Source organism: Elaeis guineensis, chromosome 10 (genome assembly GCF_000442705.2).
Source record: "Elaeis guineensis isolate ETL-2024a chromosome 10, EG11, whole genome shotgun sequence".
Classification (NCBI taxonomy): domain Eukaryota; kingdom Viridiplantae; phylum Streptophyta; class Magnoliopsida; order Arecales; family Arecaceae; genus Elaeis; species Elaeis guineensis.
Window position 1 is genome coordinate 15,908,973 of NC_026002.2, and position 15,620 is coordinate 15,924,592.

At 39.6% G+C, this 15,620-nt stretch overlaps 3 protein-coding genes across 5 annotated transcripts; 1 reads left to right on the plus strand and 2 right to left on the minus strand.

Annotated features, from left to right (window-relative positions):
- Positions 1 to 1,267: 1,267 nt before the first annotated feature.
- Positions 1,268 to 4,130, minus strand: LOC105053000 (glycosyltransferase family 92 protein Os08g0121900). Its single transcript, XM_010933996.4, has 2 exons — positions 3,529 to 4,130; positions 1,268 to 3,089 (listed from the first exon to the last, which is right to left on the minus strand). The coding sequence occupies exons 1-2, from the start codon at positions 3,680 to 3,682 to the stop codon at positions 1,543 to 1,545; spliced, it is 1,701 nt and encodes a 566-aa protein (XP_010932298.1). The 5' UTR covers positions 3,683 to 4,130; the 3' UTR covers positions 1,268 to 1,542.
- A 658-nt stretch (positions 4,131 to 4,788) lies between these two features.
- On the plus strand, positions 4,789 to 8,867 carry LOC105052999 (uncharacterized). 3 transcript variants are annotated; one of them, XM_010933994.4, is made up of 6 exons: positions 4,789 to 5,067; positions 5,251 to 5,381; positions 5,779 to 5,886; positions 7,783 to 7,847; positions 7,921 to 8,186; positions 8,282 to 8,867. In XM_010933994.4, exons 1-5 carry the CDS (start codon positions 5,064 to 5,066, stop codon positions 8,066 to 8,068), a joined length of 456 nt encoding a protein of 151 aa, XP_010932296.1. In that variant the 5' UTR covers positions 4,789 to 5,063; the 3' UTR covers positions 8,069 to 8,186; positions 8,282 to 8,867. The 3 variants fall into 3 exon arrangements, with proteins under 3 accessions (XP_010932296.1, XP_010932297.1, XP_029122814.1); XM_010933995.4 differs by having other exon boundaries at positions 4,851 to 5,011; XM_029266981.2 differs by lacking the exon at positions 4,789 to 5,067 and having other exon boundaries at positions 5,244 to 5,381.
- Positions 8,868 to 12,839: 3,972 nt separating this feature from the next.
- LOC105052998 (uncharacterized) lies at positions 12,840 to 14,895 on the minus strand. Its single transcript, XM_010933992.3, has 2 exons — positions 14,429 to 14,895; positions 12,840 to 13,115 (listed from the first exon to the last, which is right to left on the minus strand). The coding sequence occupies exons 1-2, from the start codon at positions 14,875 to 14,877 to the stop codon at positions 13,007 to 13,009; spliced, it is 558 nt and encodes a 185-aa protein (XP_010932294.1). The 5' UTR covers positions 14,878 to 14,895; the 3' UTR covers positions 12,840 to 13,006.
- Between the last annotated feature and the right edge of the window lie 725 nt (positions 14,896 to 15,620).

A 15,620-nucleotide genomic window follows, 5' to 3' on the forward strand; every position in this document is an offset into this window, starting at 1 on the left:
TTTTCTTTTGATGAAATTAAAGTAGATTTTCTTGACCAGCTCAAGTTTGGCTTGAAACTAAATAAGCTAAGCTCAGCTTGGCTCAAATTTTATTCAGCTAGCGTTCAAGCCCAGCTCAATCATAATTCAAGCCAGGCTAGAGAATGGCCTGGCTTACTCAGCCTCTGATCATTTGCTTGCACCCCACTCTGTCACCATATGATAATAACAAAGGACAGGCTGCATTAAGAACCATGGGGACAACTTCATCTTTTATAGTTTGTTTAATCCTCTTGATTTGGCATGTTTCAGCCTTAGACCCTAATAAACATCTCCTTTTAGTAAAATAGATGGATCAGACCCTAAAAGCAGGACAAGGTTATGGTATCATGCTACTTTGGAAGGAGCTAAAGTAAGAAATTGCATAAGATTTGAGGAAGAATATAGGCCCAACAAGCACATGCCAAAAGTTATAAACTAATCAATCACAAGCATTAAAATCCAGCATTGTAGGGATCTCAAGACCCTTCAATAACATAAGAATGATAAAAAAAAATTAATATATATAGAAAAGGTAGAAACAAGAGAGTGATAAACTAACTATCGAAGTCCACACATTGGAAAAGTCCTAGTCAGGCTTAATTCTGCAGTTTATCCTCCAAAGAGCCTTCTTAACTGTGGGTCCATTAAGAGCTTTCTGGATTTGCTTTTATATGGGAGTCAATCATGAATCCTATTAGATGTTTTGTAGACAGAGGCACCAAGCATAAGTAAAATGATGGTGTGGTTTGATAAATGCATAGAGCCAGCTAAGTATTCTCTTGATACTGTCAACTTAAAACTAAAGGTAAAGGTGAAAAGAGAAAGGAAGAAAAAATGGAGGCTGATAAGGTTAGTTTTCCAGAATGGAATATTGCTTAGAGGAAAACAATGCTCCGTAACTTTCACCTAAGAAAGATTGGATGGTTCTTTCTTGCTTTCTTTTTCCTTAAATAATTCTAAAGCCCCAGATTCTTCAAAGAGCACATGAAGGAAGGTATAGCATCCTTATCTGAAAGATTATTGACAGTTACACTGGACAAAAGAAGTCCAACTCCTTTGAATGGAAAGGTCCTTTGAGACCAAGTTGGTAAACCAAAAAGAAGTGCAGGATAACATCTTTGATCTTTATCAAAGAAGCTAATATTTGATGTCTATAAGCTAGCCACGGATCAATTTAAACCTTAAAATAACAAAAACAGAGAAAAGATATGATCAAAACTAGTGAAAAGAAATAACAAAACCCAAGTCCTCCATCAGTCAATCCCTTCCAACTCCAATGTTATAAGGGACTGTATCATGTCTCTATCTACAAAAGAATGATTTGCCTCTCATCTATAGTTACAGAAGTTGTGAAATAAGAGAAACATAAATGACACCAAAAAGAAAAAGAAAAAGAATTAAAAGTAATCAATCTTCAACAATTTACCCAAGTCCTCTGCTCTCTCGTGTTTCTTTTCGAATTCTACATTCTCTGCACTGATGTGATGAATCGAATCGAACCAAATACAGCTCCTCTCCCGGCTACCATGGAAGAACGCCAGTGTTGGGATCACCAAAAGCCCTCAACACCCAATCCCTAAGCCCAGTGTCATCAACCTCGCAAAACCGGCTCGGCCAATCCGAAGGCTCCACAGCCTTTGTCCCCAATCCAGGTGCCCGGTCCTTGGAACCAACATTCTCCTCATCCTGCCAATCGGCGACATAGGTCGCCACCCTCCTGTAGAACTTCTCCTTGAACACCTCCCATGCCTGATACTTGTAGTGGTTGATCACCATGACTCCCCTATCCATGTTCACATACCTCATCCCATCTTTCAAATGGAAATGATGCACAACATTGATCAAAGAAGGATTCAGTGCCTCCGGACGAACAATTGACTTATGCCGCTCAGGGGTGTTCATCCTGCAAGTGTACCCCACAATTACACCCTCCTGCGGTATCGTCTTCCTCCCTGAAGGTCCAAAGCTATGGCAAGCAGTCCGTAGCTCCCCGACCCGTGGCTTGCGTGAGTAATTCCGGAGCACATCATGCAGCATGACATCGGTCGGAAGGTGCAAGAATTCATCAACATCGATGAATCCAACCCATTCACAATGATCACGGGCACGGAGTGCGCAATGCGCGAATCCTGCCTCCTGTGTCTTGATCCAGGGCCATGGGTGGCGCGTCACATTGTAATTCGAAGAGGATGCCATTGATTCAATCACCTGCTCGATGCCGTCATCGCTGTTGTTGTCATAGATGAACCACCTCTGAACCCCAATTCGTGAGTGGTAAACGATCCATTCTCGGAGGAATCGAGCTTGGTTCCGGACCATTGTGCACACACACATAGAAAGCTCCTTCTTTCTCCGGCGTCGGCGGGACAAGATGGTATCGGGGCGGGCGACCGAGGGGAGGGTGATGCTGCCACGGCCCTTGGACTTGACAGAGACCAATGGGGGGTCATGGTTGGATCGGCGGCGGTGGCGGAGGCGGAGGACGACGCTGAGCGGGGTCTTGCAGCGAATTATCTCCTGAGCGGCGGAGAGGGCGGCGGAGGTGAGGAGGTACCTGGGCTTGAAGAAGTTCCACCCAAAGATACACTCATAGCGGGAGGGGTCAGAGAGGCGGGCGGGGCGGAGGTTGAGGCCTTTGGCGAAGACAATGGTGGAATTGTCTCGGGGATCGAAGACGGCGGCGTAGGCGAGGTGGTCCCAGGGGCGCGGGCGGACGGGAGGGAGGTCGAGGGAGGTGGAGAGGGAGATGGAGAAGCCGCCGGGGGCGAGGGGGCAGCGGACGAGGAGGGGATCGGGAGAGGATGAAGAGATTGGGGGGAGGCGGAGGTCGGGGCGGCCGCCGCCGCCGGCGGGGGAGGAAGGGTAGTAGAGGCAGAGGAGGTCGGAAATGGGGAGCGAGGAGGGGGATTTGAGGAAGAGGAGGACTTGGTCGGGGAAGGAGATGGCTTCTTGGATCTGGAGGGAAGGGAGGGTGGCAGCGGGGTCTCGCCGGGGAAGAGGGAGCTCGCCGGAGACGGCGTTCATGGCGGGGGACGGCCACGTGGAGATCAGCACCGGGCGGAATGAGACTGTCGGAATCCAGAGCAAGATTTGCCATTAAGAACTTCATAAGTAGCTCGACTCGTTACAGAATTCACAGAAAAGGAAAGAAGGGTCAAATTTGAGATTTTTCAAGGAAAAAATTGTATTTTGAAATCAAATTGTGGGGGAAGAACTGCCAAAATTTAAATCTAAATCTAATTCGAGCATTGGAACTATTCTCAAAATTTTAAATTTTAGATTATCCAAAGCAAAAAAAAAAAAAGAAAAGGAAATGGATCTAGATCCATCTAAAACTTTATAGAGAAATAAATGACACACAGCACCACAGGTTGCAATCAGTTCACCATAAAGAACCATTAATTCTTGAAGACAATAATTTACGGATTCCAAAAAAAAAGTCCCATACTTTATTTGGTTTCCATTTCCTAAATTTCTCGAATCTACATTGGATGGAGCTGGGAGTACCTCCAAAAAGGCGGAAGGTGGAGAAGGCGACGGCGGCGAAGAGGGCGAAGCGGAGGAAAACGAAGAGGGCAAACGAGAAGGAGGCGCTGGACGGGGGCAGCGCCCGGGATGGACCCCTCCACGCCGCCTCTTCCCTTCTCCTCCTTTCCTTCATGGCCTCCTCCCTCTCCCTACTTCCGGCGGCGGCGGCGGCGGAGGAGCACCAGATCCGTCCCTTTCCCCTCTTTCCCCCAGTTCATATCCCCAATCCCCTCAACCTTCCAGTAGATAGCGAGAGAAACAGAACAATATCGAGGAGCGTCGAGGCTTTTGGATTTTTAGAGAGCGAGAGAGTAGGAGACCAAGATGGAGTGGTGTCGGTTTACAAGCGGTGGTTATAAGAAGGTGATGGAAGAGACTGGGTGAAGGCGGAACGCAGGATCTGGATTCGTTTGTATGAAATCTTTTGAGAATTCTAACACGAATCCATCCATAAATCTATTTGGCTTCATACAATTCACCCTCGCCCCCTTCACTAGCCTCTAATCTTCGTATCGTTTTTTTTTTTCCCGTTTCACCTTTATCACACGTAATCGGAGCGGTGTTTGCTTTTTGGGTCCAGTTCGAAAAAGCCTTTTATTACCTCTCGGAAATCTCGTCGGGACCACGCGTTTCCCTACAGGGAAACGACCGTCTGATTCTTTTCTCTTACTTAAATTAAGAGTTTCAGTCCTTGAATTGGGCATGGATTATGGGCGACATGTGATTCCCTCTCCGTTTCACGTTCAGTACATTGTCTTTGTTTTTTTTTTTTTTTTTTTTTGTTCTGGACGATGCCTTGAGTTCCGCCGCATTCATGGCTAAGTCTCACAACATTCACAGTCCATGGCCCACCATCCATCCACTTCGTCAAATGGGAAGCTTTCTGTAATCCAACGGCCGTGATAAAACCAGACCAGCGGGACAAAATAATAAAAGCTTCCACCGATCGGACGGTGCTTAGGGGGGCGTGGTGGCCCATCTCGAAGAAACGAGTAATGCCTGACACCTAGAGCCGTGCACAATTCTTGCGGTTATTCTGTGGGTCCCAGAGGGACAGCCTAGAATCGTGCGGCTGCATGGCCGGCATCCCTTGTGGGGCCCAGCGCACGCAAGTTTCGGTGGAACAGTTCATGGGTCTACCAAGCTTCAACTTAAAAATTTTACCTTTTTGTTGATTATTTCTACCTACCGTCGCTGTTTCACCGACATGTGGGCCCTGGATGTGGTGCCCACGTCGGAGAGTGGGTGTCCGTTAGGGTGCGGTAACTGTTGTGGCAATTATTACTACGTATTTGTTGGACAACTGAATGGGTTGTTATGGGCTTGGGCCCGATAGATTTCTACTGGTCTGGAGTCGGGCTTCTCCAAGCCGTGTCACTTCTCATAAACCCCAAACTCTCCTCCATGACCTTCGCATAAACCCTAACCCCGTTTTCTGGAACCCCAATCCCCATATCCTGAAGTAATTTTTGATCTTCTTCTGATTAGTTTTTTTGCTACGTTATCTCTCCTTTATGAGTAATTTTTTATTCTCTGGAATCTTTTCTCTGAAGTAATTTTGATTTTCTACGGATTAATTGTTTTTGCTGCTTAGTTTCCCGTTTTTGAGTATTAGATTTCGATCGCATCCATCTTTCTTGCCAGTTTATGGATTTTACTTTGATGATTGAAGCGGATTATCTAACATAGTGGAGATGGCAGGTGTAGAGATCGGTGGAACATCCAAATCGAAGCCTCTCCCCATGTGTGCTTGGCAAACAGTTTTTCGGCGCCTCCACACCTCCGCCCAGCCTCCCCGTCTCACTAGATTCTCTCTCCATCCCCCTAAATCCGTAAGCTCGCTCTCTCTCTCGCCCTTATTTTTTCATAACATTACTCGGAATAATCGAAAAGGCTGCTTATTTCATCAAAAAGAGCGAAAGATCCGTTTTTGAAGGAAAAGAAAATGGAATTTTTGGTATTTTTCGCTGTGCTCACCTATTTGAGCGTGAATTGATTGTAGTCAACCGGCAGGGTTTATCCTGTTTAATTCATAATGGGAACATTGTTATATGTGTTTTCTGTATTCTTGTAATGAGAATAATGTATGATGATATAGAGTATGATAATGTATAGGTTGAGTGGAGGTAAGCAAATTGTCTTTGGTTTCCATGGTAGATTCTGTTGTTGATTATATTTTAAGTTGGATTACTCCAATGTCCCTTAACTTATTTTGGACCTTTCTTTCAGGTAGAGGTGGAATTCTCTGATGGCAGTGTATTTAATCTTTCAGCAGAGTTTCTTAGAGTATATAGCCCTGCTGTTGACAGCAAAATTAGGTCAATCAATGGTGAAAAGGTAACTGTATGGTTTAATGATACCGGTATATGGCCATCATCATGTAGTAACGCCTCTTTAGAATGGCTATATAGTGTTGTTTAAACTTTTCTTTTACCATCTGTAGTAAGAACCTATGGGTTAAACATCTGGTTAAAAAGTTGTTTTTCTGTTGAAATTGAATTTTTGTTTTGTATCTATTTAATTGCATTCTAGATTGTGAGAGGTCCTTATATAACCACATCTAAAAAGGCTCTTACAACAACTTCCTTTAAATTTCATTGAAAAAATAGAAGAAAACTGCTGTCTTATTACAACTTCTTCACTTTTCTTTATGAGGTCAGACCTTACATTGCCTGATTTACTTTTGCTTCAATTTGTATTTTTTATCCCTTCACGTGTAAGATAATTTAATTGCTACTTCTGTAAGGGAGGAGAAAAAGGAATCTTTCAATCTAGTTTCCTTTGTCTTGCTTTCTACATCGGTCAGAACATAAACTACCATAGACACAACCATCTATATACTCTTCTCGTCACCAAACTTGAAGATATTGATTCTTTTGCTTAATTTTTTTTTTCTTTTAATGGACCGATTTTGTCTCAATCTCTGTTAATGCTTCTGGAGTGTATATGTAAGATTATTAAGCAAACCTCAGGGGAACACTCAAGGAGCATGTGGAGTAAATGGAATACTTATTACCTGTATGACACAACTTAGTTGATATGCAGTAGAAGTAATTTTTTTTTTGTAAATATACAATGATTATCAATAATCTACCAACCCAACATACAGAAGAACAACAAAGTGAATGTGTTTTATGCATTTACACTACTATAATTCACTATATTATTTTATTTCAGACCTCTTGTGAATTTGAGGTTGATCACAAACAAATTGTTTACTACAAGAAAGACAAGCTGATGATAAATTATTTATAGTAGATGGATAGAGAAAGATAGAGTGCTAAATGCTAATGGGGTACAATGACAGCGAAAGAGCAAGGATAACTATTATGATTATAACTATAGGAAGAATCCACACTCTCTATCTTTCTGTTGAAGTATAACAGAAACTTATAAATGATTGTTAAATTCTAATCAGCAGAAATTGTGGTACTAATATTTTCCTCAGTCTGGGATTTCAAGGTCTATAACAGTGGTTACTTGTTGATGTTGCACAGTATGCTGTCTTGCTCAAGTTTCTCTTTGAAAGAAGTATAGGCTTTTGCATGTATGGTACCAAATATTTCTCATCAGAGATTAGTAACATTTATTGCTCACAAGGCGTACTTTCAGTATAGTTCAATGTGTATGACTCTAGTAATTGTGACAAAACAATAGGTCTCCTTTTTAATTTCTATTTCTTTGATGCATAGAAGTCTATGAGGTCAATGGAATTTTTAGATTAATTCTATTTATCATGAAGCACTATGCGCTTTCAATATTACTCGAAAATGAACATAATCATGTGCCACCTTGCAAGTGGTTCTTCTGAACCTATTTTGTTTAGAATATCCACATCCTTTCCTCTTTTTGTTAGGTTTTGTAGTGCTAAAAATATTTTTGCCTTTTGAACTTATCTACTTTCTCATATCCTATTCTTTTTCTTGTTTCTCCATTGCTTCTTAGGTCTATCTCTTGCCGATCAACTCAGCCTAGGCTTAAATTATGTAGAAATTTTTGGGATCTAGTACTGTTAACTGAATGACATTTGTGATATAAACAAGCTGTTCAATGCGTTCACTTTATAAACTGAATCAGTTGATGAAAACTGTAATGTTGTTCAAATGGTCAAAGATGACAATATTTTCTATCCAATTAAAAGACTAAACATCTGGTGAGTGGCCTTGATTATGCTTAATATCATTTAAGTTCCACTCATTTTGTATTGTAGTTGATTCCTTTTTCTTGAACCAGGTGATATCTGGACGACGACATGTTGGTATCATGTCAGCAGAACCTGTAGGAAACTACGGGGTCAAGTAATGCCTATACTCATTTTAACAAACACATTCCTCTATTTGATTTTCCTTGTGACTCCAGTTATTTTTCCAGGATAGCTTTTGATGACTTACACAAGACTGGAATCTACACATGGGATTACTTTTATCATTTGGGTTCCAACAAGTTTACCCTCATGCGAGACTACATTAAAACCCTGAAAAAGCATGGCCTTAGCCGGGATCCCCGGAGAAGGAAATGATGGGGAATTTGTCAGTAATGCGTCAGTGACAGAGGATAATGTGAACAAGGCAGAGAATATGGATGAGGCTTCTGGCTGTATTGAAATTTCATAGTCAAAGTCTAATAATGTTACCAAGGTATAGGAATTTTGCCTTGTGATCTTGTTATAACCTATGCTTGCTCTAGTTTTGCAAGCAGTTGATGTAATTTGATTTCTGTATTGGCTATGCAGAGACTGAGAAAGGTGTGCAGCTGAATTGATTGAGAGGGCTGTTGATCTAGTACTTCTGGAAGCTTTGCATTTAAAGTCAAGGTAACGTTTCTAATCATGGACAAGCTTTTGATGCAGACTTATGAAGTTCTTGTACTTATCAATGAGATGCACTCAATTACAAGACCTCAAAAAGTTTTCAATCTGAGTTTATTATGTTAGCAACGCCATTATGGACTCAGTATTGGGGCTCATGTATCTTTGTTCAAGAAACAGCTGCTAAGAGGCAAGTTGGCTGGAGCCCATTAGGGCGTATTATATTTCTGAGATCTTTCAAGTGAGAAGGAAGTTGCAACTGCAGTTTGATCTATCATGTTAAATAAATCAACCAAGCTGTTCTAGGAAATTACATCATATAAAAATTCATTTGGATCTATGAATTTCCTCTGGAGGCATTTAGAGAAGTGTGGCTGGTGGACCCTCAGGTTCATAAGATACTATGAGAATCTATGTTATCGGTCTTTATACTACAGTTGAGTTCTTATCATTTTTTTTTTATAAAAATTATATTTTGATAATGTTTATGTGGTTGCGGGCAACTATGTTGCATGTGCATATTGCATGCATGCATGTATGTGTGTTTTTTTGTGCGTGCGTGAAGCTCAATTCTTCAAGAACGTTTTTATTATTGTGAAATTAATTATTGTTGCCTTATCATACTGTATTCAAGAAATTCAAGTCTAGCTACTAGAGGACGAAGGAAGATGTTGGATGTGTTTGCCTCGTACTTTTTAGGATAAATTACAGGGTCCACAGCTCATACAAAAGTTTTTCCAAAGAATTTTTCCAAATTTTATGTTTCTTTTGTATAACACGGAAGGACAAATACTAGAACTTTTTTCTTTGGTAATGACCTTATAATCTTTTTCAGGTGTGGACCTTTTTTCTTTGCATTATATAAAGAGTTTACCATCCATTCCCTACTAGACCATGAGGTCCACTGCATGATTAGCCTTTTATTCTCCATGCCATCAAAATCCCAGTGATGATGGAATTGTATGTTGAGTTGATACTTTATCAGTTTTGATTGCTTTAATATTCATTTGTTTTGGCATCGTCTGAAATCCACTTGCTTTTGGGAGCTGGGACCAAGGTCTTTAACAGCTCTTTTGTTGTTAGACATTGACAATTTTGTTCCATTGAGACGTCTGAGACCGAAATGATGGCCACCAACTGTTTGAGGCTGAAATTATGGCCACCAATTGAGAAAAAAAGGGCATGTGCTTGTTGGCTGTCTAGCTAAGACTCTCCGTACCTGTGGGCTTCTCTTGATGTGACTTAGATATGGATGCTTGGACATTGTCTCCGAGATGGTATGAACTCGGACAAATTTTGTTTAGGTTCTAGCTGATAAAATGTTAGACATTGAGAGAATAATTGAGAGATGGTAGCCTCGGCAACTTTCATTTAGAAGCCTTATAACCATATCCATATTGGTAGTAGTAATTGGGAGATTCCATACAGAAACTTCGATAATATTAGTATGAAATCTGGTGGTCAAGTCTTTGGTGGAGGCGGCGGACATCTGGTGGGTGAGGCAGCACCGAGGATGTAACAGGCTGCCGAAGTTGTGGAATTATCTAATCACGGATTTAGGGAGGACAGTAAGGGTGGCAAAAAATGATTTGATCTGTTCCGTCAATCTGATTCATTTTAAATAGATTTAGATTTATATTAAATAGATTTGGATCATAAATAGATTGATCTGTTTAATAATTGAATCAGATTCAGATTTCAGACAGTTAATCCGTTTAATCCATTAATAAATGAATTGGGTCGGATTGGATCGGATTATAATCCGTTTAATGTGTGGCAGTTAGATCCTTCGGGACTTTAGGGGTTTTGAGTTCCGGGTTTGATCATTTAGTGGTTTTGTTGTTCGCCACTTCGGTCTCCTTTCATTTTTTCATCCCATCTCGTTTTCGACTCTCAATGCTTTAGGATTTTCTCCTTCGGTCATTCACAGTTCCACTCCTTCGGTGGCTGTCAGCGGATACTTTCATCTGCTTCGATGCTTCTACCATTCCTCGATTTCTTTCCTCCTTTCATTTTTTTCCTTCGGTCCTTGAGAGGAGGTACTTCATCGGCACTCAATGGATTTATTATCTACGTCATTTTTTTTTCCTTTTTCTGTTTCAGTGGTCAGTGCCTTCTTCTGCAATGGCCATCATCGAGGGGATTTATGCGGTTGTGTCGCTTGGTGCTTTGGCCATTTGAGATTTAGGATTTTTCTCTCTCTTTTTTTCGATGGCCAGTATTTTTTTCCCTAATGACCGGCATCAAGGGGGCTTGTGCAATTGTGTTGTTTGGTGTCTCGACGGTTCGAGATTAAGGATTTTTCTCTCTTTTTCTCTTTCGATGGTCAGTGCCTTCTTCCCCAACAGCCATTATCGAAGGGGCTTGTGCGATTGTGCTATTTGGTACCTTGGCCGCTCGAGATCTAGGATTTTTGTCCCTTTTCCTTTTTCGGTGGTTGGTGCTTTTTTTTCCCCAACGGCCGTCGCTGAGGAGGGTTGGTCGCTCAAGATCTTGAATTTTTTTTCTCTTTTTTTCCTTTCGTACTTTCTTAATCTTTCCGAGATATATTTTTTCATTTTTTCTTCTCATTAGTTTTGTATTCTGTTTTGTATTCTTTTGAGTTTTGATTTTTATTTTTTATGCGAAATGTCAAAATGTATAGGGATTTGTTTTAAGATTTGTATAGAGAGGCTATGATGATTTTGGAATATCTTTTTTTACTAATTCAACTATTTTTAATAGCAATAATCTTGGATGGTTTTTTTCTACAGGCAATCGATTGTTGTTGTTTTGATTTACTTATAGATGAAATACTAAATCTGAACCTCCTCTTTCTCTTCCCTTCTTTGATGTTCTAACTGTTAAACGGGTTGGATTGCGTCGGTTAAATAGATTGTTTATCTAATAAATAGGTTAAACGATAAATAGGTTAAACGGATTGGGTCGATCGGTTAAATAGATTAATTATTTAATAAACAGATTAAATGGATCAGGATGGAAAATCTGTTTATTAAACGAGTCAGATTCAGATTTGAAAATTTGATCTGTTTAATAAATAGGTCGGATTCAGATTTGATATTTTCTGATTCGATTCGTATCTAATCCGATCAGATTGCCACCCCTAGAAGATGACGTTGATGCTATATTTTGATGTCTTTGAGCTGACAAGGCTGCCACTACTGTGGCAGCGAGGAGCAAGAATCGAACATATTGCCGAATCGCTTCAAACCATCAACTAAGCTGGGCTTGTGGATCTTGAATCCATATCCTCTCTCTCTCTCTCTCTCTAATTGAAATACTATTATACCCTAGTAAAATTCTTTGTACACCACCTGCAATGTAAAAAATCTGACGTGGAGCAGCACACCATCTCGCATGATTAATTCACATGGCGCCCTTATGGCTCGATGTGATCGGACGTCTGCAGGTGCAAAAAAAATGGAGACGGTGTGCTGTTCCATCGCTGAATACATTTAATACATGTCATAATCAGTTTTTCAAATTGAACATGATGAAAATGCCCTTTCTTTTCAAGACGATATTTTTACTATTTGCCGTTTGATTGAATATTTCGAATGATGCTCTTCTTTTTTTTCTTCCTCATTTTATTGAACTTCTATCTATCTAAGAAAAAATTTTTCAGTGATGGAACAGTGCACCGTCTTCATTTTCTTTACGTGTGCGAACGTTCGATCACATCGAGCCACAAGGACACCACATGGACCACTCACGTGAGGCAATGCACTCCATGTCAAATTTTCTACACCTACGTATAAAGAATTTCGCTTATACCCTAAAGTGTCATTGTTAAGCTAATCCTTAAGCTTTAACCAGAATATTGAGTCATTTACCTTGTGTGACTTTGGACATGTGACAACAAAGTCTTGCCTGTCACAATGACCATATTGATGAGCTTTGGAAAACAAATGCTTGCACTCCACATGGGACATTAAGGGCATGTTTGATCGGAGACACTAAGGGAATGAAAATAGTAGTTGGAAAAGGTTCCATTCTCATTCCAAACAAATAAAAATGCTTCAATTCTCCAATCCATTCCCAACTCGCACCTAATATTTAAATCTCTTTTCAATTTTAATTTCAATCATGAATCAAATCGAACATAATCAATTTAATTTTTTTTTCTAATTCATTTCAATTTTAATTTCAAAAGAATAAAATACACCGTAGATTGAGAGGAGGAAATCCACTGCATGAGGATGTTGGTCCCACTAATAAAGCCTCCGGTTAAAATATTTCTACTGAAACTTTCAAAATATTGAACTTCCATGTTTCATCACCTTAGCATGCTATAAACTTTTTCAATATTTTTCATTCATTTTTTTTTAAGATGTTAGAACGAGATAATCTTCGCATTCTACATTGTACCTGCCCTCTCTTATATTTTACTCAAAGGCAATTTCACATAGACAACATTTTTCAAATACTTTTTCTTCCATATGAAGATTTTCTATTGCCTAGGATTTGGATTTGAAGAAAGATCTAAATAAAATGGGATCAATGTTTGTGAACTCAAACTCAATTACATCTATGAGATTGGACATCAAAATTACAAAAATAAGTAGCATAAAGATCAGCTCCAGCACCACTGCACATGTAGAACCACTGCAGAGTCTCCTCCCAAAAAGATAAGAGTGGTGTGACTCCAATTCAGTAAAGAAGTTCTCCTTCAGGAAGTTCCCAATTGTCTTCTTCTTCCTCTTTCTTTTTCTTTGGTGCTTCTTGCTTATTTTTTGGAGTAGTTTTTGGCCGAAAACGTCTACCAACATGCAAGAGAAAAAAAATAGGATGCTCCGATCAGCAGCATTACAAAAAGACCCAACAGAATGTTGAGATTGCTTACAAAGACAAACAAATTAGCAGAATCTTATTTACATTCATCTTGGATAATTAATATGATCCAACAATTTAGTTGTAAAATCCAAGAAATAGTGCAATCCACCCATCCATCTGAAAGAAATGGATTGACAAATAATTAAATCCACTTACCTACATGAAAGGGAGAAATTTCAAGACAATCGCAACTCCCTAAATTTCACCAAAGAAGAATTTTCCTTCCTTTCTGAAGGCGGAAGAATTCTAAGAATCCATCTTTGAGTTCATCATTACCATTTCACAACAATAACATTTTCATTATATAATTTGAATAAGAACTAAAATCCACACTTCTACCAGAAAGACATGGCTCACAATGGGCATGGACCCCCTTACAACAATAAATGAGAAAAACCAAAACAATCCCAAAAAACCCAGCACATCCAAAGAAGACATAAATGGCCGAGAAAATATTATAAGCCAATTAAAATTTCACTATGGATAGAGATACCAAAAATAGCGTAAGAAATTTCTTTGAATGAAGAATACAAGAACTCAGATAAACTTTATTTTAAGTTATTCATAAGCAATTCAAAACCCACCTGCCCATCTAAAAAGAATTGAAGAATAAAACAACCACCCAGAAAAATCCTAAAACCTGACCAACATGCAAAAAAGTAACAGGGGACCAAGAAAATTATCAAAACGGAATTCTAGTTTCAATCTGGAATACTGACAACAGAAGTGATAAAAATCTCTTTTTCGAATGAAAAACCAAGAGCTTAAAGAAACCAACTTTAATTTAATCGGGATCTATTCATATCAACAACATGTTTAGTAATAAAAACCCACCCATCTGAATAAATTCACATGAAGAAATTGAATCCCTTAACAAAAGGGAAAGGGAAAACCAAGAATCCCTAAATCCTAAAACCTCGCCAACATTACGAAAGACCGGATAACCAAGAGAATTATAGTTACCAATTCCTAATCTCAATCTGGAATAAATAAAAATCACCATAGAGCAATAAAATCCACCTCCACAAAAACTAAATCCGTAAGCAAATGAAAAAGGGAAAAACCTAGAGGATTCCTAAACCCTAAAATTTCATTCAGATAAACTCGAAAAATATAATTACCAAAACCCTTTCTACCATAAAATGCAGTAAAAACTCCATTTTCAGTGCAGAACCGAGAACCCGAACAATCTCGGAATCAAATGGGGAAAAAAAAAATCAGAAGAAAAGGGGAGCAAACCTCTTTCGATTCCTCCGGGCGGCATCCCGGGCCTTGCGCTTCGTCTTCTCGTGCTTATTCTCGAACCACCTCCGCCGCTTGCACTCCTGGACGACGCCGGCCTTCATGACCTCTCGCCGGAACCTCCTTAGAAGCACCTCCTCGGGCTCGTCGTCGCCGACCACCACCTGGACGTTGTAGTAGCCCGCCTTGTAGAACATCACGTTGGCCCAAGCCAGAGAAGGGAAGCAGCTCCTCAAAACTCCCCCGGCCTCTGGCGCCGCCTCCATGGGAGAAGGAAGGAGCGGGATATGGATGGAAATCGGGAGGAACCCGTCCTCTCTGCTCGTCGAGAGCTTCCGCCATGGGAGATTGGTGATGGGAGAAGGATAGAAAGATGATGTTTCTTTCTTGCTGGGGAGGGGAAGGGAGGGTAAGAAGGAGAGGAGGTTGTGAAGAGAAACTGGCATGGTGGCGGTCAGGCATGGGTTTCATTTTATCATATATTTAAATTTAATATAATTAATCTATTTAAATTTGATTTAATTATTTTAAACTTTTTTAATTTTTTTAAAATTTTTATTTTTATCCTAAATTTCGACCCGTTGCAATTAAATCTTTAAACTTTTATAATATTACAATTTCTCTCCAAGTATTATTTTTATCTCACAACGGCGATAAAAATTTCTAATGATATCATGTGATACTTGATGGAAGCTGGTGTAGAATCTTAAACACTTTCTTCCTCATTTTTTTCTTTTACTTAGAGTTTTTATTTCTAATTTCATCACTTTCTCTCTACTGCACATTTTCTAAAACTCCATCACCTTCTACACCACCATTGAAACCTCCATCTATACGATCACTATCTCCAAATCCTTCTCTATGGAGACTGCAACCACTATCAAGACTGCTTCCATCACCATCTTTTTTATCAAATATTGAAAAATTTGATCTTTGAAGCCACAAAGATCTTAGTTGTCTCTTTTTTTTATTTACATTTGCTTAGGAAATTGTGTTATTGATAGGATTTCTGGATTTATAATGATTCGAATTTTTGGTTCATTTGATCTATAACGAATCTTATAAACTCACAAAACTAATCTTGAAGAATCTAAATTTTAAAAGAAGCTAAGAAGAAGATGAGAACAATCAATTCTAATTTTTCATGCTTTATTCTCTCATCTTTTTCTCCTCAGATGGGTCATGATCT